The sequence below is a fragment of the Spinacia oleracea genome, chromosome 2, assembly GCF_020520425.1.
Source record: "Spinacia oleracea cultivar Varoflay chromosome 2, BTI_SOV_V1, whole genome shotgun sequence".
NCBI lineage: Eukaryota > Viridiplantae > Streptophyta > Magnoliopsida > Caryophyllales > Amaranthaceae > Spinacia > Spinacia oleracea.
In genome coordinates this window covers 103,349,299-103,373,421 of record NC_079488.1, presented here as the reverse complement: position 1 = coordinate 103,373,421, position 24,123 = coordinate 103,349,299, and the positions used below count along the sequence as shown (strand labels likewise).

Sequence of the window (24,123 nt, the reverse complement as noted above, 5' to 3'; positions counted from 1 at the left end):
GACTTTTGAAATCTATAATAGAATAAAAATATTTTGAAATAAAATTTTACTCCCTCCATTCCTTTTTGTTCTTCCCGTTTCTATTTCGGGCGTTCCTATATGTTGAGTTAAGCTAAAGGTCGGGGTCTAACCTTTTGCTTTTTTCACCTTTTAGGACCTACAATTTTTTTTTTCACCCTTTAGGACCTCAAATACAAATTCCGGTGAGTTAACCGCACTCCAACCCACCGTTAACCAAAGAGCAATATTTATACATAAAAAAAAGCAATTAAATGCAATAATTCAACGGTTCAATATGTTGTTTACTACAAGTACTTACCAACACTCTCCAATCTTCATTAACACAATGCAATGCCAATTTTACAAAGAATTGACGTCGAGGAAAATATGGACAAATACCAAAGTATCCGACAACATCTCCAAAAATGGTACTAGATTAATTCCTTAATTTTCATTCGAAGAACACGAACTCAGCAAATCGAAAAATGGTGTGACCCTAAATTCACCGTAACAATCATAATTTGTTGGATAAATCCGATTAAAAGAGAATGGATGAAGATAATTCACCAATCAGGGTAAAAATAAAAATAAAAATAAAAATAAACAATGGGTCTAATTTCTAAGCGAGGAACAAATATATTGAATAAAGAATCGCCATCGATACAAAAAACATTGAACCCGTAAATTGAGTGAAGGTAGTCAGGTAGGTGAGTTGGAAGAGAGTGGTTGATTTTGTTGTGATTTGTTGATTTGATTTCGCGACAAACGTACTTCTTATCTTGCTTTGAGAGGAAAGAAGAATTAAGGTGTTAATATTTTGGTGAATTAGGTCGAACTTCTTTGATTTAAATCAATGATCATCGGAAATATGACTCATTGTTGATGAGTTTGACATATACAAACTTTTATATGTAAGGCGGTCTTACACAAAAGACCACCTTAGTGTCATATAAGTTAAAAAATGAAATCAATTAGTTAAGCACTGTAACTAATTAGTTAAGCACTGAAACCAATTAGTTAAACAATAAAACTAATAAGTTAAAAACTAAAATTAATATAGTTAAGAAATGGAAACAATTAGTTAAACAATCAAAGTGGTCTTTCCCGTAAGGCGGTCTTACACAAAAGTTACCGAAGTATATTGTTTGTTTATGGGCTTTTTTATTTTATTTTAATGGGGGTTATGATTTGAGAGTGAAGGTTTTGGAAGAAGAATTTGAGGTTCTTGGATGATGAAAATACATGATTATAATTATGAGTAACTAATCACAACTACAGATTACAAAGATATTAACATCTAATTATAAATGAAAATGGTATGGAATTAAATCAAATTCTTTTTTGTGTTTGACGAAGTCTCCAGCTTTCTTAAAATAATGATTTAAGTTCTTTTTTTTCATTGGCTGATAGGATGAAATATAGATTTACCCACAAATAAATCGGGAGCTGACATGTGAATCTTAATCAAGGGACTAAACTTTTTAACCAAGGGGACTAACCTTTTGTTTGCTTGAGTTAGTTTTGACCGAAAAATGAACAGTAGGTATCAAACGGTGAAAAAAAAAGGTTTGAGTACCAAACGATGAAAAAATTGAAAGATGAGACCCTAACTTTATACTTCACTCCCTATATGTTATTCCCATTTCCTTTTTTGGACATACCTTTTTACCATAAAATTCCCCTCCATCCCTTATTTAATTCATTCACATTTCCCTATTCACTCACCCAACTCCACTTTTATAATTTTTTATTACTTTATTAAAAATATCTTCTCTCTCCTTCATTTCTTTATTACTTTCCTTTACTACTTTATTACTTTCTCCTACATTCAATCATTACTCTTACACCCAATCATTACAAGATTATATTTTCTTAATTTCCACACCATTTCCCAAATGGGAAGAACATAAAGGAAGAGAGGGAGTAATTGCTAAATTAGTGCTTTCTGACTCTTTCTAAATTATTAATTTGTTTATCAAATAAAGTAATGAACTTTAATCTTTATTATTAGATATGATTATAATTTGTTAGATTTTCAAGTGGTTGTACTCTAAAGCTCGTTCATGAAAAAAGCTCGTTTATAAACTCGACTCGATTAATAAATGAGCTCGGTTATTAAGCGAACAGTTCACGAACACAATTTTTTTTAAACGAACCGAGATTGAACAGATTTTTGAGCTCGGTTAAAAGCTCGGGCTCGCATGAATTAAACGAACATGAGCACTATAACCATGCACTCAATAACCGTATGAGTACGGGGAGGGGGTATACTGTACGCACTCAATAACCATGCATTCGGCCTATCGTTGGATGACCACAAAATCGGACCAATTCCCATGATACGGAGTAATATCAAGTTTTATCACTATAATTTTCAAATTGTACAGCAAAAGTTAGAGCAAGGCACAGCTATAAACCACATTTCAGTAAACTGCTCCAACATCTTGTATCATTCAACATATATATGACCTATCTGAGGTCGATCTCTGCCTATTATTTCAATGTGATGGAAACAACTTTTCCAAAATATGATCCCTACTCTTGTCGAAAACATTCAGGAATATAGCGCGCCTTGCATACACAATCGGACAGACATCTGCGCCTCTTATAACCACTAGGGGATCGTTGATTCTCTTCAAACCTTCAGCAACTACATTACGAAAGCTATTTTCCTCTCTTTGATAAAAGACTTCCAAAAAATTGGTTGGCAAGAATGATAGATCTGACCTGCTTAAAATATCATTGAGCAGCTTGAAATACTTCCCCGATTTGAGGCAAATTAAGCACATCAGAACCAACAATTTCAATATCAAAGATGAGAAATTGTTCTTCGAGTTAGACCCAGCGTTCTTAAGCCATTCCTCAGTGCCCTGCTTGTTCAAGAGGATTTTTTGTATGGTGCAAGCCAAGAATTTATAGATGGGCTCCACTAAAGATGATGATCCAGTATCATTCAACACAGAAAATTCTTCTCTCCTGACATTCCAGTTCAGGTGCAAAAGCCATTCAGTTACAGACGACCTTGTCGCAAATAAGCATCCATCGAAACAAGATACCATCACTAGTACGCGGTCAAGAAGATATACAAAACATGAAGGTGACATGTTGGGTTTTGAGTTGTATGCTTCCTTTAAAGCATTGCAAAGATTCCAAACAAGTTTCATCTTGTTTTCTGCTGTTTGTGGCCATGTGCTTGTCATAAGCTCATGAATCAGTGAATTCCAAGGAGAATCAATCTTCAACTTGCTTGTCATTTCCTTGTATTTTTCATTAGTTTTCCAACTCAATCCAAGCAATAACACTGCCACTTGATGACTGACTTGTGAAATTGATGGGGACACTTTGGTAGCTTCCTCTACATCAACTACCTCAACCTTGAACCTCTTTATTATTGTTTCTTTCAGCAGGTATCTTGAAGCGATGTTTTGCTTTACGAGGTTTTTTGACCCCACCGTCTTTTTATTCCTCCAATCTAGATAAAATAGATGCAGAAAGTATTCTTCTGCCAAGAGATCAATGTATTTCATTGGAGAAGGGAAAACATCATTTACCTTCTCCAGAAATCTGAAATTATGTGCACAAAGATACCGTGCAACTTCAAAAATATGAATCAGAATCTTGCTGATACAGGACATTGGCATGGAATTTTCAACAGCTACTATTCGGAAAGATTCAAGAAGCTCCAACAATTTTGTGCCAACGGAGAATATCTCAAAACACCAATGGCTTTTTGCAGCATGCACCAGTTGGTGAGCATTGATACTTTCCATTTTATCAGATATTCTGGGCACATATTTCACCCATTCAGCATCTGGATAGAGCAGAATTAATCAGCATCCAAACTGATAGACCGTTTTCTCACACCAAGATATTCCAAGCAGAACCTTTCATGTTCTGGAAAATCACAACTTCTTTTATCTTTGAGAGAATCAAGGCACTTGAATATTGTCTCAATTTCCTGTTTCCAGAAGTCCCAGTGACGAATCAATTTCTTTGTAGTTGTCATATTCAAGGAACTTATACTTCTATTTATTCCCGATTTATGCATTAAAACATCATTGGCAAGAAGCCTGTCCAAAATTCTACGAGCAGACAAAATTTGTCCCCTCAAGTTTTTCTTCCTTAGTGACAGTGCCAACTGCCTTTCTAACTCACGTAAGTCGAACTTAGCACTTGATAAGAACTTCATGTTTTCACAGATCACCTCATTAAAATGGCGCGAACAGTTACAAGCATAAGCTTTGGCTTTTGACAAAAGATCTTTCTTTAATGGAAACTCTTTTAAAGGCCATCCCTTCCCATCTGCCCAGAGACTGCCAGCAAACACAGACGCAAGATAGAGCTGAGATGCGTCATCACAATTACCAGCTTTCCCTAGTATATCTGCCTCAAGAAAAATGTTTCCCATCTGTCTTGCACTTTTTGCAGCTTCTAGAAGATTACCGTTTTCTAACTCCAATTCAGAAAGTTCACCAAAGCAACCCAACTTCTCCAAAAAAGTTCGCATTGATTCCAGAGAGCTAAAATCTTTAACATATTTCATCATTGCTGGTTTGTTTTGCTGCTTAAAGGATGCAAGAGCACAACTGCGGAGAAACTCTTGCTCGCTTGCATTAAGGTCTATCCTTTTTTGTGTAGGCTTACAGCTGAGTGATTTTTGTTGTTTCCAACTTCGTATGTAACGCAAACCTAAGTCAAATAACTTGCCCTCTGAACAAGCATACAAGCAATCGCATAAATAATATCCCTCAGCATACACCTCAGCAGCAAGTTTATAACATCCAGCCAAGGTGAAACATTCTCCGGCTCTTTTCAGATCTGATTCTACCTGATATAATTCACCTGCAAAGGATGACGACTACCTCTTTGTTAGTTATCATATACCAAACCGGAAAAAGCAATAGACTTGACTGTCAGAATAAGTTCTTCCAGCATATTGTTTGCATTTCAATATACTATAAGTTAGTTAAACTATCCATTTTCAGTGTATATACTAACATGAAGCACAAACATAAACAAGAAAAAAAAAATTGTGCATTAGCTAGGCAGGTAATAGCACCTCCACAAATTCAGGGACCTTGCTTTTGTACCAAGTGTAATATCTAGATTAGGAGATGATAACACATTCAAATTAATGATCTGCATGGATATAATTATATTTAGTGTCCAACAAAAGGTACTTCTATTGAGTCCACCAAAAGCTAGAATGATCACCAATTCTTCAACTGAAGTTCCTACACTTGGGCTGTCATCCTTTTTATCAGTAGTTACTAATCTTATAACCACGCAAATCAAGACCATGTATTAACAAAAGGAAAATAAATCATATATCAGATATCAACTTTATGCCACATAAATCTCATTCTCACTCTTGAGGCGGGGTGGAATAGAGCGAAATATGTTACCTGCTTTTTGATAATCTTCAGCATCAATGTAACATTCGATTGCTTTCTTGATGTTTTTAATGCTTTCAAAAATTTCTGCAGCTTCTCTGAGCATTTCCAAAGACTTATCCAATCTTAAACCTCGCCAGTTGTTAGCAGTTTCCTTAAGGTCAGAGGCTCTGGCAAACTTTTCCCAGTAAAAATCTCTAGCACGTTCAAAGCACTGCGTTGCAGCCTTGTAGTTCCGCACCTCAAGCATCTGCAATAAGAAAATATCCAACTAAGGGAAGTAAGGAACCTAAAATAGAATACGTGAGGCTAATACAAAAGTTGCAAATCAATGAGACAGGGCTACGATGATATAACCTGCATTGTGTCTTCTCTATTTAGAACAAGGAAATCTATAAACACACAAAAGGATGATTTTTTTTTATATAAATAGTTTGAATTATTAAGACAAACCTTCATACCGCGCCATTTCCAATCCTCTAAACTACTAGCAACTTGCATAGCCTGTACAAATGAATCATCCAAAATTTCAACTTGAACAAGATTCAACTTTTGCCAATAGTCAGCCATAGGCGACAAAAAACCATCCCTGTCTTCACAGATCCACAGTCTTTGCCTTGTACGAGTTATGGCTACATACAATTGTTTCAGCTCATAGCACAGAACATCATGTTTTGCATTTGTAAAACTTGGAAAAGTTTCTGGATCCAATAGGCAAAGCTTTTCGTTCATGTATTCATATATTAATCGCCATTGTTCTTTTAATGGAGAGGATCCGAAGAAATTGTATAACAACACATCCTACAATAACAGGCATAGAAGATTGTTATTTGAAGGGCCACAATTTCTGTTTATAATTACCATGTAGAATGTATCATTACCTCAAACTCCAAGCCTTTGCAGTCAAATATTGTCAGAACAAGGGCCTGTCTTCCGATTTTGTTGGCTAATTTGTCCCGAGCATAATCATCTCTTACCATTATCACCTGTTCAGCTCCAAAGCTAATGCTATTGTCACCATGACTTCCTTTACCTTGAAAAATTTTTATGATTGCATCTTCGCGAGTTGCACAATCCATTAAAATTGGAAGTTCCCCACATAGGAGACTAGTTTCAGGGTTGAGAGGATCAATAGAATTGGGAAAAAAATGATAAATAAGATCAATAACACTCTGAGCTAGATTCACAACCCCAGCATGAGTCCGGAAATTTTGGCTCAGATGAGAGGTAGCTGATATTAACCCTTTGTCTTTCTTTCTCTCTTCTCCATGGAGAAACTCTGTGTAAAAAAGACATCTTATATCCTCGAATCTAAAATCAATACCTCTTGCAATTGTTTGTGCTGTGTCACCTGCAAACACAAATCCTTCTTCCACATTACTGCATATGTATTTGAAGAGACCGAGTTGCTTCATGGTTAGATCCTGAACTTCATCAATATAAACAAAATCCATGAACTCGCCCTCATATTTTTCACACTTGAACCGATGATGCAGATCATTCACCAGATCAGCCAAATCATATTCTCCTCGTACAACCTTCATTTTCTCATAATCCTCAAAAATCTTGTATATCATTTCTCTTTCGTCCTCACTAAAATTCGATACTCGTCTCTTTGACAATTGCAGATAACTTGCCAAACTAAGTTTAATGTCATCACTCTCCCGAGAATGTAGACTACCTTTTATACAAGAATTTATCTCAGTGAAGACTCTTGAAGGATCCAGATTTCTTGTAAGCTGTAAGTTGAAATGGGGCCAGTAAGATGTTCTAAACTTGTCATAGGTAACCTCTTTCCTCCTTACTGCTTGAGCTACAAGTCTAGAACTTGCAGTTTCCAAAGAATAAATTTTCCTAATATCTGGAAATCTATCGAAATATGATAAACCTAAGGTTCTATCAAGCATCAGCAAAAACATATTGAATGTTATAACAAGAGGATAGACATGTGAGGGAATTTCTTCCAAAGAATCTGGGACATCCTTGAACTCATATTCGTCCATTTCATTCACATCACTGGAGATATATGCCTCACCAGAGTTCCCTCCATGCACAAACCTGAACCGGTAATACAGTAAAAATAACTCAGCAATGCTAAGAACAAACAGCAAATCAACTTTAGAAAAAGTAAGACTTGGATATTAAACTAAACCATACAAGAGGAAGATAAAGTAAAAATTTGAGAAGCCTTTCTGCAAGGAGCATCAATACGTGCTGTAGGATTTTATCAATACAGGTCCGTACTAGAATTCACCATTAAAATAGGCTCAATTGCATATAAAGTAAAGTGTAAGTGAAAGAAAAACAAGGGAAGCAGAAATTTGCAGGGGAGAAAGATTATGAAAAGGTGCACAGACCTTCTAAGATTATTGATGTGCTGTTTTACTGCAAAACAAAGTTTTGGATTTACAGTCACAAAAAGTTGGCAAAGTGACGTTCCAATTCTACCAGGTTCATTGCTTGGAGAGCCACGCATCAGAGCATCATGCACATTGAATCCTTCTGAAGCTATGTGATGTTGTTGTTCCTTCTGAAACAACTTCATCACTAACACAGTTGTTTTACCTGTGCCAGATCGTCCTAAAATGAAGGAGCTTTTTTCACAAAGAATTATCTCTCTTTCTTGGTCTGACACCTCAAAGGGGACGTTCAGAACTGTGCCATCAGATGCTGACAGCAAGTGGCTCAACACACCAGCAGAAAATGGATAGAATTTCATGAGAAGTAAACTCTCCTTAACTTTCGCTTTCTCAATAAAACTTCTTCCACCATTAACAGCATCCAAAGAACCTGTTGATCCACCGTTTTTATCTTTGTATCGAGCAACATCGAATGAAGCATAGCGTACGGGGACTTCCAAGTTTCTGTATACACAGACATAGAGAACGTTATTGCAAAAGCACATGGGAAAAGAAGTATAGCATATTGGGACTTCCATATCTGGCGCAGAAGGCATTCTTATGTTAATATTGTCTATTAGTGTATACAAACCAATGCATCATACAGACAAACAACGGTTTATTCCTTTTCTTTTGAGCTGAATTCAGTATCATCAGATTTTTACATCTGTTTCTTTTTTTTAAGGGAAGATTTTCACATCTTTTAATACACTTAACTTGTAAATACTAGTAAAATGATATTATGAAAATTGAACATACCCTTGGAGACATGATTCTTTGCAACATATGAGGAAATCATCACTGAGTGCACCATATATTATGTCAAGTTTATTGACTAACGCCGGTACATCCTCCAAATGCAAGATATCCCAGACCTTCAAAATCTGTGTGGCATATCCCGGTACCCAGATAATATCATTTGTGCAGATGATATATCGACCCTCAACCTTGAATTGCTTAGCAATGCCAACAGAGCTTTTACAGACCATGTTGATTTTCTTACTTTTAGGCCGCCAGCCATTAGCTAATTTCAAAACAAAATTCACCACAAGCTTCTTAGAGAACGCCGAGGGCAGTTTGGCAAAAGATTTGACAAAATTCTCACTGAAGACAACCTACAAAGAAAAGATTACGAAAAATAAGTTTGGTGATGCAATGTTATCACAAAATTAAACAATAAAATACTTAACTAGAGGGTGTTAAACAATATACAAGCTGAAGGCCAGTAGAAACAACAAAATGCAAAATTTTGAAATGATAGAGCAAGACTATACCTTCCACCTTGCAGCTTTGAAGATATTACTATCTTTATCAAGCAAGTCTTCAAGTTCATCCAACTTACTTTTAACATCTATGATGACTTTGGCTAAGTCTTCATCTTCTTCAGCATTAAATAAACACTTGCGTTCCTTGGCATCAGAAACTATATCTTCCCACACAGAATCTGCTTCAACAAGGTTTTTTTTGTTCCCCAGTATCCAAAGACAATGCCTGGATTTGTGCAAAAAAGGAAGGAGGGGGAGTTCACTAATTAAAGAACCATAAAACTATAAAAGAAATGGTAAGTTGTCAAGATATATAATCCAATATCATACCTGGAACTATTTAAAGCAACATTAGCTACTTGACGATCTAAGTTAGACCCAACAGATCCAGCAGAATTGGATCTAACAGTAGATATTATAACAACATCTGCTTCACCACCTTCATGATATTCTTCAACCGATTTCACCTTCAACTCAAAGTTATTGAGTTTTTCATATCTATTTCCCAGTCTTCTCTCAATCTCCTTAACTTGTGCTTTGTAAGAAGATACCACACACACGGAAAGCTTTTGGCTGGGGCACTGCCATTCTGTGTACAATGGCAAAAACTTCAGGTAGTACAGAAATTGTCACATACGGATTACTAAAAAAACAGGCCATATAGTTGAAATTCAAGATGTTATCATCACTAATCACAATTAACAAGTGAAAACAATCAAATTAACCCAAAAGGATATAGTTGACAATAACATGCAAGATGTTATCACTAATTACAATTCAAAAACATGGAAGATGTTATCATTAATCACAATTCACAACCATTTAAGAACAATAAAATTAACCCCAAAAAGAGGTGGTTGGTTGACATGCAAGATGTTATTACTAATCACAATTCACAAGACGGCTTACCTTTGTGCAAACGCTGCACAATATTCATCAAAACAGCTACTTCAACCAAATTTCTGCTGCTATGTTCAACATCATCAACCTCTTCTCTTCCTTCAGAAATATTTATAAATGAAAATGGACCAAACAACTTTCCTATAAGATAATGATGCTTCCATCTCTTACTTCTAACCCCAAAACCCATTTCAATGTCAGATTTTACAGCTTGGAAGTTCAATTTTTGTTCAAAAAATGATCAAATAAGAAGTCCAAAATGAAAATGAGTAATTTTCAGAAAATTGAGCAACCCAGAAAGGTGAAAGATTAGATTTACAAAGAAGAGAACAAACCCAACTCAAAAGAATGATGATTTAGATTCCGGGTATTAGGATTTTGATTGCCATTTTCAAATTTTTGAAGTGGGGTTCTTGGAAAATGGGTTATTTTGAGTGTTCCTTTGGGTAAATACTTGTAATTGAGACGATACATATTACGAGTAGGTCATAAATTAGTGCGCTTTTTGCTATTGATTGATAAGCTAGGAGGGATATGAAACGGCACTGCCACTGCAGGATTGCTGCTGTACCCCGACTACACTACTAATGTTTCCCGCCATCTATTACAACGTCCAATTCTGTTCTACAAATCTTCACTAGTACGACTAGACTACACAATTTCTCTCGATTTTTTTAGTAGTGTAACTAAATCATTATTTACTTCGGGTAAGTTTAGATACGCACATTTATGTTTGAGTCACTTTCAAATATTTCGCAGTTGAAAGAGCTCTGCTTTGTTACAGAGTACCTCTAAGTCAAAGGGTTAGTTTCCTATCAATTCCACCAGCTTGTGTTGGTTCTTCTCGATTTACTTGGATGTTCCTCCCATCGACTCCAAAACAAAACGTACTTACGTATTTAAATAGTCAAATTACTCATATGCTTTTACTATCCCCTTCTCTTTCACCACTGACCCTACTATATAGGGGTGTCAATTTCGGATATTGGATCCGACCCACAAAATTTTCGGATCGGGGAAATGTGATCCGAATCCGATTCGAAAGTTTCGGATATCCGAAAATCCGAAAACTCTCCGAATTTTAAAAAATTAAAAAATAATCACGTTTTAAACTAATTATTTTCGGATATCCAATCTGAAACCTTAAAATAGGATCGTATATCCGAAAATTTGGATCTGATTATCGGATTTTTCTATTGTTTTTTTTTTTTTGAAATATTGAAATATTTCGGATATTTCAGATATCTAAAATGAAAAAATAGTGATCCTAATCCGATCCGAAAATCTGAATTTTTTTTCGGATATCTGATCCGAAATCTTGAATTCGGGTCGGATATCCGAAAATTCTGATCGGATCATCGGATTTTCGTATCGGATCAAACGGATCGAATATTTTTACACACCCTAGACCCTGCCACTCACCATCACCACCCACCATAGGGTTCTAATGCCAGTGTGCTACTATGGTGTACATCTCCAAAAATTCGTAGTATCAAGATGGTGCTGCAAATTCTAGATGGTACCACCATGGTTGAGAAAAGCACCAAAAGTCTTTTGAGAAGGAAACTTACTCATAACATGATTACGGAGTATGTTTTAGGCTGGTCCTGATTATTCACTTTATTTCTCCTGATTTATCTGATTTGATTTGGTCTAGTCTGATTTCATCTGAATTTAATTTTTCTGTTCTGATATATCTGTCTGCTCTAATTTAATTTTAAAAAATTAAGATTCAAAATAAAAACCTACAATTATTATTATAGGTTAAAAGATTAGAATCATAATCATATTTTAATTGTAAAATAAATTTCATTCACATTTATAATATTGTTATTGTAAATACAAACTTTTATACAAGGTGGTCCTTACACAAGAGACCGCATTGGTATCATATAAGTTAAGTAATGAAATCAATTAGTTAAGCACTAAAACTAATTAGTTAAACATTGTAACCACTTAGTTAAACAATGCACTGATTAGTTAAGCACTGAAACTAATTAGTTAAGCAATGAAATCAATTAGTTAAACAATTAAAGTGGTCTTTCCGGTAGGGTGGTCTTACACAAAAGTTGTCGTTCATCTAAATAGCTTTATACAAAATAAAATATATTAACATGAAATACAATATTAATATTAAAGAAAATTTACTATAACAATCCTTTACAACCTAAAATTTGCGATTTTTTATTGTGAAACTTAAATTACCAAGAATGCGAGAGACGCAACCAAATGGTTAACTCAGGGGTTGACAAATACCTGGAACGTAGTACGGACCACGGAGTACCCCAAAGAAAATAGTCGCACTTCGTCTAACTAAACAACGGTCTCACTCCCTTCAAACTTCAAAACGGCCACCGTATCAAAGGAAGACATATAGGCAGCAAACTGAACTCAGAGCAAGCCAGAGTGAGCCACCTCGCCGCATGCCAATTCTCCGGATGACATCGGCGATTTAACCTACCGGACTCCACTTCCGCCGTTTTCCTGTTAGTATTCACTTTTCCCTCATGATTTTCTTCCCCATATTTCCTTGAATGGATCTGCAATTCTTTAAAAACATTACAATGCGTTTAATCTTTGAACTTGTTTAGGTTTACAACTTTGTGAGTTTATTCTTATAATTTTGTTCTTGATTTAGTAATAAAAGTTGTTGGGATGAATAATTGATTGATTGATTTAGTAGGTTGATTATCACTCAATTGGTGGATTTTGTGTGGTTTTTCATGGTAGCTTAATGTCATTGTGTTAACCTAAATTAATTAATGTGGATTTGTTATTATGGTTGCAGTCTTGTGGATTTGGAGTTATGATTGTTCGTGTGGCGAGGCAATTGCCGTCTTGTGGAATTGGATTTGTGTTAGTTTTATTAGGATTTGTGGTAATTATTAACTATTAATTATTAATATTTTTAATTTGTTATTTATTATTTATTATTTATTGAGTATTTATTTCAATTCAGTAATATTTAGTTAAGATTAGTTAACTTAAGTTAAGTTAAGTTAAGTTCAGGAGAATAGTTCAGTTTAGCTCAAAAGAACATGCCCTTACTATCTTGTTTAGAGTGGGATACTTGGATCAAGTTTGAGTCGGGCCTCATTGGGCAGCATATCGGATCGACTGCAGGTCAAACCTAACACCTACTCCATATGAATAAAGAGCCTATAATAATCCATCAAACAAGGGAAATTGAGGTAAACAAACAATTGGCCGATAATATTTTTTCAAAAGACAGAGAGCATTCAAAACTATAAGTCATACACTCCAATTGATAAAGTTGAAACCCCTCAACACTTAAAGAAAATTATCAACAACCAATTCATTTCCTAATTGTCGTACTAATTAAAATCTAACAGGCCCACCATACAGAAGTAACACAACTGACAACCCCCATTTTAATTTCATGGTCAACCAACATTATATTATATCTTTATGACTTTATCAAGGAATATCATGTTGAATTTTATGAACAGCCCTCCAAATTTGACTTCAATTTCCATTAATAGTAAGTAGATAAACACAAAGACATCATGACATCAGTCAGCAAACCACCTCCTTTACAAGTATAAATATCCGCTTTTGTATCTTTCTTCAAAACATCCAAAACTCGAAATCTTTCCCAAAAATAAAATGTCTACAATGTTGAATAATTATTTTAGCATATGGTGTTCATTTGTAGTGTTACTCATAATTTATAGTAGTGTACAAGTTGAAGGCCAAAATTGCAGAACAACAGGCTACTTCAGAGCCACAGCCCCTCCAGCAGGGCAATGCACTTCCAACTGCTGTGTCCAAAACACTGTCTACTTCACCTTCCAATGCTCCCCTTCAGTAACCCCCCAAACACCGGGAACGCTCAGCCTTAGGAGCTTTAAGAACAGCCACTCAAAGTGTGATAACACTTACCACACCGACAACTCACCGGTGGTTGCACTGTCAACAGGGTGGTACAGTAGTGGGGCCCGGTGTGGGAAGATGATCGCGATAAGTGGAAATGGGAAGACTGTGATGGCTAAGGTGGTTGATGAGTGTGATTCTACAAAGGGGTGTGATGCAGGGGAAGGCTATCACCCTCCCTGTGGGTATAATATTGTTGCTGCATCTAAGGGTGTTTGGAAGGCTTTGGGGGTACCACAGAGTCAGTGGGGCCAACTTAGTGTTACATGGGCTGATGCTTAAGATGAGATTATGTTATACTTCAATTTAAATGCTGGATTATACAGCAAGCATTATATGAGCTGATGTAGAATAAAGGAAGTAAATCATGTACTGAAACAATGGCAATAAACAAGCAGTCATATGCATATGAACTACTCAAAGACCTGCATTCTGTATTTCTGTTATGATGAATATAAAAGGACATGCATTCTGTTTGTCGAATTGTATGATTGCAATTAAAATTGGCATAGATAAAATTACATATTTACAAATATAGTACACATGATGTAATACTAAGTTTTAAAGTGTAGACTGTTTACACTTTACAGTATATTACCTAAAATCCTTAACTATAAATAAGCAGCAAAAAGGGAGGGCCTCATCTCAAAATACAGAAAACTATTCACTCAGAGGACCTATATATATATATTTATATATATATATATATATATATTATATATATATATATATATATATATATATATATATATATATATATATATATATATACTATAAGATAAACTATTTACAGCAAGCAATCTGTTTTTGCTGGTAATCTCCTAAAGAAATTCATGGGTGTTGCAGGATACTTACTGCGAAACCTAGGATGCCTCATGGTATAAAAACCACCAAGAAGAGCCATAACATTGAAAGGAGTAGCATACAGAACAATTGCAGCCATAAGACAGAATGTCAGAAATATGGCTGAGGCTCGTGGGTCTCGCCAACTCAGCAGTGCTTGAGCCCTTTCCCCCTGCGCGGCAAAATCACCCAACACAGTTTGCACTTTGGCACCTATGCTCCTGAGTCTATCATACCTTCTTCGAACCACCTCTGAGCCTCTCGATGTAGGAAAGGTGTCAAACTCTTCATCAAGCTCATCTGGGATTGTAGTATCAGCATAGGAGATCCTTGTGTCCATGTGAGGAGGGTTTCTTGGCCTATACCGATAATTCCACAGTCCGATCAAAAACATGTACAGGAACACTGTAGGAAGAATGAGCTCGGGAAAACAAACCAACATCACATAAAGCAAATGAACAAGGACAGTTGTGACCGGATTTTTCCACGCACACACATCTGTGAACCATTTCCCAATTGCAATCAACCCTTGCAGTAGTGAGATTATGCGATAGAAGTTAGCCTTGCTTCTTCTCATGCTCCAAAAATGTGCATCCACATCACACATATACTCAACCACTTCCTTCTTCAAAGGGGGTTCTGCTCTGCTAAGCCTCGAGGCTAGGACATTAGTAGCATGAACCCTTAGATTGTTAGTCTGCATCAAAGACAAAGGTCTAGAGTAATGCATTTTTGGGAGAAGCGGCTTCGTGTACATAAACATCATGTTGTTCATGTTTGTACAAGAGAATCGAATTGCCAAATGTAACTCTCCCATCTTCTTCAAACCAGAAGGGTGGAGGACTAGCAATGGATATGAGTGAGTATATACACGCCCTGCTTCAAGTGTGGAGATTCGAATTCTCACTTTCCCGATTTTAGTGTCTTTGTTTCCAACAAGATGGCCATTGTCAAAAACACCTATGGTAAGGACAGTTGCAGGATCATACACTTCCCATGTGTACTGCTCATTGTACTTGGGGCTAAGACTGTCGATGATTGTTCGTGTACGAACCCATTTCTGACAATACTTTGCCACACAAAAGGTATCTGCTGTTCCCCTTCCTTCTCTACTTTTCATTGGGAAGAGTCCCTCAGCATTCAATATTCCAAGTTCAAGAACACCAATTGAAGATTTCCATAGTTGCTTCATACTTGGTCTGAGATCACTGCTGTAATAAGTAGATTCATTAAGGACATGGTAACCCCCATCAAGGCTTATACGAGCATGTAACTTACTAGCAAACCTAACTCTCTTCTCCTCTTCCTCGACATCAGAAGAGCTCGGTTTCTGAAGGTTGATCCATTGAGTAGGAAAGTTCTTATCATCAGGACGCTTACGGACAGCAGCTAATGGGATACTGACTTTGCCAAGGGTCTCTTCTTTGCTCTGACCTAATCGATCTTCAATAGTGATGATCAAATGCTCATCAAAAGGCTCAGCAGCAACAAACATCAGATCCTCATTCCAAAAGGGGTTTCCCATCTTGGTTTGAACAGGCTTTGTCCTTAAAGTTTGTGCTCCAAGCTGTGCCTTAACATAACAATCAGGAAACCTACCCTTATCTGAGGTAATCAAGTCTTGAGCCTCGATAACATTAACTCGAAGATACCATAATCTAGGGGAATGGTAGACTTTGGAACGCATATGTGTAGTAGCTGAAGCTGACATATCAGGAGGGGTAATTGCATCAGAATGCCAAGCATCAGAAAAGGCCTCATCTGCTTGAGTACCATACCAAACAGCAAGCATCAGTTCCCCATTATCATTACTCCTATCCCCTTTCTTGTCTTCAAGACGATACCATTGCGCAGCCAACGGACTATCAGGCTGAACCCTAGTGGGGACTTCATGAAGATCAAGTCGGATGACCCCAACAAAATCATCCTTCACCAAATCCTTATCTTTCACCACAACTTCCAACACAGATGCCTGAAGACGGTCCCTAGAGAAAGCAAACACTTCATTCCATTCAGGATCTTTCCTTTTCTCAAAAAACCTGGTAACCCCTTTGTAATTCCCAACTTTAACCTCTACATATGGATCAAGGCTTCCTGTAAGATCCTTGGTGGGAAGTTCACGAGCTTTTACCACACGAACAAAAAGGAATAGCATCTGTTCAACAAGGTCATACGTGCTAGCAGGTTTGTAACTAGAACGTAATACACGGCCTCCAACAACTCTTCCACCACCAAGCATAGGGCTTGTCTCTTTAAGCTTGTAATCAAATGCCTGTCCTGGAATACCTGGATTTACCTGCTTAACTTTTGGACCCTGTGTTTCAGATTTAGGAGCTGAAGTAGTAATTGGAGTTACTTGAGGCTGAGACTTCTGGGTGTTGTTGTTGTCCTGCTTCGGAAGATTCCAGAAAGTGTGCCTTGAGTTTGACTTTGTTTCCCTAGAAGATGATCTTGGGATTTCATTTCCACCTTCAGAAAATGGAAAATGATCTGATTCCATTGGAGGAGGTGGCATGGATAGTCTGATGGATGGATCATCAGTGATAAAGACTTTCAAGCCAAGTTCTCCTTTAACACGAGAGAAAATATGTCGTTTCTCCAAAGGAAAATAAAATTCAGAAGCTTCTGAGTGAGTCACAAAGGATGATCCATTGATGCAGACTTTACCAAGGAAAACCTTAGAGTTGGTTGATTGATTGTAGCTGTAGACAAAGGCTTCAAGGGTAAGATTGGGAAGATTGTTTGGATTCGATATGTTGAAATAAAAGGTTTCGTTCCAAAAGGGGTTTAGGTCCTTTTCTTTGGTGCTAGTACGAAATATCTGATCATCAAACTTGAGCTCTACATAGGCACTCGATGAACCTTCACCGTCTCTAGGTACAAGATCGTGTGCTGCTGTCACTTCTACCCCTAACTTATAACTATTGTTCATAATATCAACCTTTTTTTTTCCTGAAAACAACACAGGAAATGTTTTTAGTATCTGACATTCAACTCAATTAAACTGATGCAAGATAAAATTCGATCATATACATGAAAGTAGATATCCTACCAAAAAGAATTGTATCAGATTATTCTCTTTTCCTCCTCAAGATGCTTGAAATAGAGTTCAACAATTAGTAATGTACATGAAGATACGAGTTCAATTACTGTTGCATTGATATAGTTACAAACAGAATAAACCCTTGAATTCTTCTTCCTGCACACATTAAAAGGTAATAATAAGATTAGAAGGTAGTAATTTCTCTTGTTATAAGTGTCAAAAGACTATCTATCGGTAACAGAAATGATTTCCGACTACAAGTACCCTTGTCGGATTCTCGACACCTGTGGCGTGAGTCTAGCCATTTCACAAAATATCCAAGTCTGAATTTTAGACCCAAAGCTCTACAATTCTGTTGCATAGGTACTATACAAATACCCTTGACTTCATTTCAAGTTGCAAATTTGATCTAATCATCTTAATTTGCCAAATCAAATTATGCAGACATATCAGTTTTGCAATCCATAATTTCACAAGTCAACTCAAAAGTCATAATTCAATTAGAGGCTTTCAAAAATCAAAAATATAAATCAACTGTCCCTTTTCATCAAATCATTTCCGTTAAAAGAGAGAAGTTGAAAAAGTTAGAATATTTTGGAATCAATTTCTAGCAATCCATAATTTATGGGCATATTCTAAAAGTGGAGAATAATTCATGTACAATTTGAAATACCCACAAAACTAAAACTCATAGCAACAAAAAAGCGAAAATATAAATCCTCTGTTTTCCAAAAATTCAAGTTACATGTGCCAGGAAACACCAATAAAATCAAATAACTACTCCAACCTTCCCAAATTAATTGTCACGTTGATCCTGCAATCTGAACAAGGAACGTTACATTCCGGAAAGTTATATAGTTAAGAAAACAACATGATCAGAATTTAAGGTTTTACATAATAATAATGATACAAAACAACTGAATGTAATTTACCTGTATTCTGTATATGACACTTTGATGAAGTTGTAACTCAAAAAACTCCTTGATTCATCAAAAATAAATAAATAAAAATTGAGAGTTTGAAGAAGTCGTCTGAACGAGAAGAAGAAAGTTAGAGAAGGTAATCACGTAATTTGGAGGAAAGAGAGAGTGAGAAATGTATGTGTTTTTAGAGAGAGAAAAACAGAGTCGTCGGAGACTTGTTCTTTGTTGTTTGTGTTTTTTGTGTGGAAGAAAAGAAAGAGGGTATTAATTTGGTCTTCTTTGATTAAAAATATTGTAGTCGTTGGATACGTTACTCTTTGAAAAGTTTAAGATTTTTAAAAATTTAAATATATTTTCTGACGGACAATTATAAAATTAAAAAGTCTATTTTATTTTTTGCTTTTAAGAAATTCACGCGAAAATAAAAAGTTAAAACTAGATTACGAATATGTTTGTAATTTTAACATAGTCTCAACGACTGAACCTTTAATGGTTACTTTCTTTTACTAATGTTATTGTACACTATATTTTGCTATTTATTTTTAAGAACAGCGTGTCTCCCGTGTGACCAGCCACACCATCAATTTGATGGTGTGACGCACACGTACAACTCCCTCGTGCGCAACTAATATGGAGAAGGTTATCGATTGGTGTTACTTGACGTTCTATGCTGGTGTTACTTATACATTGTATTCGCGGTTCCTTTTCTTGTTTTACTGCAGTTTTTTCAATTTTATGTTAGAGGTTCCTTATATATAGACTGATGTTATTTGATTTTCTATGCTGATATTACTTATACATTCTATTTCCCGTTAGCTTTCTTGTTTTAATTATTGCACGTTCTTCAATTTCATGTTCGATTTTCCTTGTATAGACTGGTGTTACTTGATTTTTTTAATGCCAGTATTACTTTTAGTTATTGCAGTTTCTTCAATTTCATGTTAAAAATTCCTTGTACGCATAAACTGGTGTTACCTGACTTTCTATACTGATGTTACTTATACTTTGTATTCGTCGTTAATTTTCTTGTTTTATTGCAGTTTCATGTTGGAGGTTCCTTGCATAGACGAACGTTACTTTGTTTTCTATGTTGGCGTTACTTTTAAATTTCGTTAACCAAAGTGTTGTACTTTAAATGCGTTAGGTTTATTTTACAAGTGTGAACGCATGGTGTGGCTGGTCACATATAAGACTTGAGGTTTTACGAAAATACCATATAAATTAGTCAGTAAAGATGATTTCTAAAACAAAGTTAGTTTTAGCTATAAAAGGTTGAAGTACGAAGAGCAAATCTAATATATATATAAATGGGAGTTTTTTCAAAAGCATTTAGAGCGTCCACGTAGGATTTCCACGTCATCACATATAATTAAATTATTAATTAATTAAATAAATAATATTAGAGTCTTTCCATGATTGACCACTTAATATGATAAAGATAGATTCCAACTAAAATCTATCCTACTTCTCTTCTCCCTTTTTGTATATATATACATATAAACTTCTTTTCAGGATCCACCAAAATTCACGTATAACACAAAAAAATCTACGTAATTTTTTTTTGTACACAGCATAATTGTTTATGCTCCATCGGCTTAAGAACTTGCTATTCGTTTATGTGTGTTCATTTAATACTATTTTGTATGCCTACTGGATATTGATATATTTGTATTTTAGTTTTTGTTGTGCTCTTGATTTCATCTAGCTTAAGTAACTCACGTACATAAATTCTTTGCTATGTTTCAGCGCAAAAGTCGATGGTTCAAGGAGGGTGATCGATTCAACAAATTATACGGAGTAGTAGTTATTATAATAAATGGTACTCCCTCCGTCCCGGAATACTCGACCCGGTTTGACCGGCACAGAGTTTAAGAGACTTGAATTGACTTATTTAATTTAATAGGTAGTAGTTGATAGTGGGGTATTATTTTAATGTAGTTAGTGGGATGTGGGGTTGGGGGAGAGTAGGGGTTGAATTTTTAATTATTTTTTGTATGGAGTAGGGGGTAGGTGGGTTAATATGGGTGGAGTGAGAAATAATATAATATTGTTAGAATATTTCCATTTTTAGAAACAGGTCAAGTATTAAGGGACGGTCCGATAAGGAAAACAGGTCAAGTATTCCGGGACGGAGGTAGTAATTGTAATTTCAATTACCTTAATAATTTTTACATAAATCTTTTTGGGTGCAACCACGAAAGAAATTTGTAATAGTTATGATAATTATGATTAAGTGTAACAGAGTTCTATTTGCATTAAACCTAATTTTTTTTTTCCAATTACAAATTATATGACTTTATACCCATATCTAACCATCAACCTAACAATTTTCAAAAAAAATATAGCTTAAATAAATAAGGGTTATTCATATTTTTATTAATTAAAAAAAGATTGGCCGTGAAATTAGCATGCTGGTAGTTAGATAGATTTTTTGATTTTGTTAATATGTTGGTAGATCTTAATAAAAAGGTAATTATGGTAGTTAGGATAGATTTATCTATCCAAAATTATAGGATGGATTATCTCCATCGAAAAAAGTTATATGGATTAGTTTACACTAGTTTTGAAGCCCGTGCGATGCACGGGTTTCGTTTTATTTTTTCTTTTTAGTAAATGTTTTGTATTTATGTTATGAGGTTGCGTTACGGTGAATGGATGGTGTCGTTTTGTGGTTTTTTCTTAAGACAATTAATAACTATTAACAACTACACAGTAATAATTAAGTTAATTTGTAAATATTGCATTGGAGTTCGTGCAAATAGTAACTGTAATTTAAATCATGGATCAAAGAAGTAGCCGCCATTGATAACCAAACTTAAAAGTGAAAGATGTGACAAACTTATAAGTGAAAGATGTGATTGTGTATGAGTTATGAATTGAACAATACGACCAATTTATAGGATTTAATCAATTATAAATTTGAATATGATTAGAACTTCCGATTCATATCTTGAAGAGTTGTAGTGCATTAGTATTAGTATTTAACTTGGAATCATTATTCGATTAGAATTTTCAATTTATCTAATTTATCTTCATTATTTGATTAGAATTCTCAATTTATGATATTTTTGGAGTTTTTATGAAATTGTTTTCTTCGTGGGCAATTGATTGCTTGTTTGTGTTTTACCTTAATTCCAATTCATGTTTGCAATTTGCATTCTACATATTAGGATTGGCTTTATGTAACTCAATCAAAAAAGCTTACACGTAGCTCGATTGTACCTTAATTCCAATTCATGTTTGCAATTTGCATTCTACGTACATTAATTTATCTAATACTCCGTAGGAGTACCTCAATTTGTATTCTACATTAATTTATCTAATAGGAGTAGCCCACAATAGGAGTAGTTTTCACGTAGTTTTCAATTATTTGATAAAATTCATTATATCATGTGCATGTATCAATGATAAACTTTAGGTTAGATCTAAGTTTTTTTTGTTTGCATTTAAATATATCCACATGTCATCTAATTATTTAATTATCTATGTGTCATCTAATTATCTAATTATCAACGTGTCATCTAATTAAATATATCCACGTGTCATTTAATTATCTACGTGGCACTTGGATATTTTTAATTCAAAAATAAATTAGAATTCTTATTTTTCATTGGCCGAAAGCATTACTAATCCTACGTGGCGCTCTAATATTTCAGCAAATATGCCTCCTTTATATATGTATATTAGATTTGAACGACTTATTAATTTCTGAGTAGATAATTATTGTAACGGGCTTCAAAATAAAGTGTGAGAGTAAATTATTCATTTAATTTGCATTTGTAGTTTGATTAAAAAAATGGGTGTAATCTTAATGGCCAATTCATAATTTCGCGATGATACGGATTGTCGATTTCGCCATTTTTTTGAATCTACCCAAGATGATGGAACTCCAGTTAACGAATATGTACTTTTCATTACAAACCCGTGCATCGCACGGGCTTCAAAATACTAGTACGAATATAAAACACAAATTTTCTCGCTCATATGGACTAGCGTAGTTAACTAGAGAGAAAATATTACTGACGAATTAACGATGTATTGAAGAAACACCAATACTACCTAAGTTTAACCAATTAACGAGTAGTATAATATAATTGATGTGGTATTAGATGATGATTTGGTGTTGAGTGTTGAATTGTTTCACAACAATAGCTAATTAAGCAATGCAACTTCATCTCTCTTGAAAATGAAAGATGTCCATACTTTGTTTAAATACTCTCTAAATTCTACTAAACCTAATGATGCTATACACGTAAATTTAACTTATTGTTAAACATAGGAAGTTGGATGAATAATGCTCTTGATATATTCAATATAGTAATACTACGTCGTTATCATCCTATGCTGACTACTATTTTTTTCTACTATCTAATTGTTTTTTTTTTTTTTTTTTTGTTATAATTGATTATTTATATGGATTTCAAAGTAACCAACAAGTACATACTGTGTATTAGATGGTAAGAGATTTGTTCTAACTTAATCAAGATATTGAGTTCAGATCTTGGGAGCAGATCAACAACTGTGGAAGAGCTTTTCACATACCTGATTAAACTCGAATTCGAAATTGTCAAAGTCTAGTATACTCTAAACTATCAGATGAGATAATCTTATTAAAAAGTCTGACTTGCGAGTTAAGGTGGACACATCATGCTCTTGCAACCATGTCATCATATGGGGCCCATGATGGTCACCCAAATCAATTAACAAAGTCATGCTTCTACCTAAACAAATTTTTTACGTGATTATCATACGTTGACCGTTTGTTTTAAATAAGTGTTTAACCAATCGATTTGTTTAAAAGCCGCTTTATCTTCTACTACTCTGTATGTATTAGTTTCCAACATTGATAAAGAAAAATAAGAGAAGGAAAAAAACCCGACAATTGGTCATGAAATATTTGTACTAACACAATTAACAATTTACAAACGTGATTCAATGAAGTATACGACATGCTACGATTTTATCTATGAAGTTAGATTAAGAGTCGAGATTACACATTTACACTCCTTTTTTGGGATATACATTCTAAAGTTCTAAATTGATATATGTGGTGTTTCTCGTAATTGCAATTCTCATGAATTAATGTCGGTTTAATTTAATAAAGATCGTATTTTTTTGATTTGAGGTTTTGTTAGGCAAAAATTAAGAACACAAAGATTTATAGTGGTTCACTCATCCACTATGAGCTACATCCGCTTTTGGCGAGGGGGATTAATCTTGTATTAATCACTTCAATTTATAGGAGGTATTACAAGTAGAAATGGAATGAGAATGAGTTTAGATCTATTTTCTCTCTCTCTCTGACTCTTTAGTGTTTTGTGTTTATCTCACTATTAAATCAGAGAATATGTTTAATTGAGTTTATATAGTACAGAAGAATAAGCTAAAGGTATGGAGTAAAATAGGTCACGTAGCCCAAACAAAGAAAATATGTGCAAGGCCGTGCGGGCGCACGAGGAAACA

At 34.9% G+C, this 24,123-nt stretch overlaps 3 protein-coding genes across 4 annotated transcripts; 1 reads left to right on the top strand and 2 right to left on the bottom strand.

Moving 5' to 3' along the window:
• Positions 1-3,826: 3,826 nt before the first annotated feature.
• Positions 3,827-11,576, bottom strand: LOC110779204 (uncharacterized). Its single transcript, XM_056837579.1, has 9 exons — positions 9,967-11,576; positions 9,388-9,646; positions 9,067-9,283; positions 8,552-8,907; positions 7,751-8,257; positions 6,275-7,451; positions 5,847-6,194; positions 5,406-5,643; positions 3,827-4,842 (listed from the first exon to the last, which is right to left on the bottom strand). Exons 1-9 carry the CDS (start codon positions 10,145-10,147, stop codon positions 3,827-3,829), a joined length of 4,299 nt encoding a protein of 1,432 aa, XP_056693557.1. The 5' UTR covers positions 10,148-11,576.
• A 1,464-nt stretch (positions 11,577-13,040) lies between these two features.
• On the top strand, positions 13,041-14,334 carry LOC110789359 (putative ripening-related protein 1). The gene has a single exon (XM_021994022.2). It carries the CDS (start codon positions 13,585-13,587, stop codon positions 14,131-14,133), a length of 549 nt encoding a protein of 182 aa, XP_021849714.2. The 5' UTR covers positions 13,041-13,584; the 3' UTR covers positions 14,134-14,334.
• A 240-nt stretch (positions 14,335-14,574) lies between these two features.
• Positions 14,575-18,904, bottom strand: LOC110789337 (multiple C2 domain and transmembrane region protein 5). Of its 2 annotated transcripts, none has more exons than XM_021993995.2 (3): positions 18,670-18,904; positions 17,747-17,893; positions 14,575-17,646 (listed from the first exon to the last, which is right to left on the bottom strand). In XM_021993995.2, exon 3 carries the CDS (start codon positions 17,624-17,626, stop codon positions 14,639-14,641), a length of 2,988 nt encoding a protein of 995 aa, XP_021849687.1. In that variant the 5' UTR covers positions 17,627-17,646; positions 17,747-17,893; positions 18,670-18,904; the 3' UTR covers positions 14,575-14,638. The 2 variants fall into 2 exon arrangements, with proteins under 2 accessions (XP_021849687.1, XP_056693558.1); XM_056837580.1 differs by lacking the exon at positions 18,670-18,904 and adding an exon at positions 18,525-18,617.
• Positions 18,905-24,123: the final 5,219 nt, after the last annotated feature.

Bases quoted from the DNA above. Each gene is read 5' to 3' on its own strand.
- LOC110779204 (XM_056837579.1), bottom strand. From the start codon at position 10,147: ATGGGTTTTGGGGTTAGAAGTAAGAGATGGAAGCATCATTATCTTATA. The intron at 8,258-8,551 runs GTATGTTCAATT...CTGTGTATACAG, and splicing joins AAAGAATCATGTCTCCAAGG to AAACTTGGAAGTCCCCGTAC. The intron at 4,843-5,405 runs GTAACATATTTC...CATCCTTTGCAG, and splicing joins TGAAGATTATCAAAAAGCAG to GTGAATTATATCAGGTAGAA.
- LOC110789337 (XM_021993995.2), bottom strand. From the start codon at position 17,626: ATGAACAATAGTTATAAGTTAGGGGTAGAAGTGACAGCAGCACACGAT.
- LOC110789359 (XM_021994022.2), top strand. From the start codon at position 13,585: ATGTCTACAATGTTGAATAATTATTTTAGCATATGGTGTTCATTTGTA.